Source organism: Alligator sinensis, unplaced genomic scaffold (assembly GCF_000455745.1).
Source record: "Alligator sinensis unplaced genomic scaffold, ASM45574v1 scaffold527_1, whole genome shotgun sequence".
In the NCBI taxonomy this organism is placed as follows: Eukaryota; Metazoa; Chordata; order Crocodylia; family Alligatoridae; genus Alligator; species Alligator sinensis.
In genome coordinates, this window is record NW_005841958.1 from 2,630,977 (window position 1) to 2,631,516 (window position 540).

The following is a 540-nucleotide window of genomic DNA, read 5'->3' on the forward strand; positions in this document are numbered from 1 at the left end:
CAAGCAAGGAGAGGCCGGAGACCCCCCCCACCGAGGTCGCTGCTTGGTCCCCTTGCCGGCCCTGTCCCTTGCAGGCAGAAGCGCGGCCCCGGAGCAGGGGAGCAAGGGGAGCCCCGCGCTGCGCCGGGTCGGGGAAGGGCAACGAAAGCCGGGCGAGGGGGGGTCAGGGCCGGCCGGGCAGGCCCGAGGCGGAGGGGCTCGGCCTCGTCCCGGGAAGCCCCGCGGGAAACTTGCGGCGCTGCTCACGGGGCCCGTGTTTTGGTTGCAAACGACTGCAAGACCCCCTTCCCCTCCTCTCCCCGCAGCCCGCTCCTGAGCTGCCAGGCTCGGGGCGCCCACCCCCTGGGCCCCCGCGTGTCCGTGTCGCGGCGGGGCACGTACCTTGGAACCTGTGGCCCAGATACCGGTACCTGTGGATGAGCCAGGGGTAGAAGGTGGAAGGGTCCCGTTGCTGCGAGGCGAAGAGCGGGTGCGGGGAGTGGGAGGACGGCAGCGGGTGCGCGGCCAGGGCGTGGGGCGGGGGCACGGGGTGCACGGGCA

At 73.9% G+C, this 540-nt stretch overlaps 1 protein-coding gene across 1 annotated transcript in view; it reads right to left on the reverse strand.

Annotated features, from left to right (window-relative positions):
* Positions 1–538, reverse strand: part of EMX2 (empty spiracles homeobox 2) — a gene marked incomplete at its 5' end in the record, with an annotated part of 5,333 nt that extends 4,795 nt beyond the window's left edge. The window contains one exon of the mRNA XM_006020566.2: positions 382–538. Coding sequence (XP_006020628.1) covers positions 382–538 — 157 coding nt within the window. The remainder of the gene's footprint in view (positions 1–381) is intronic.
* Positions 539–540: the final 2 nt, after the last annotated feature.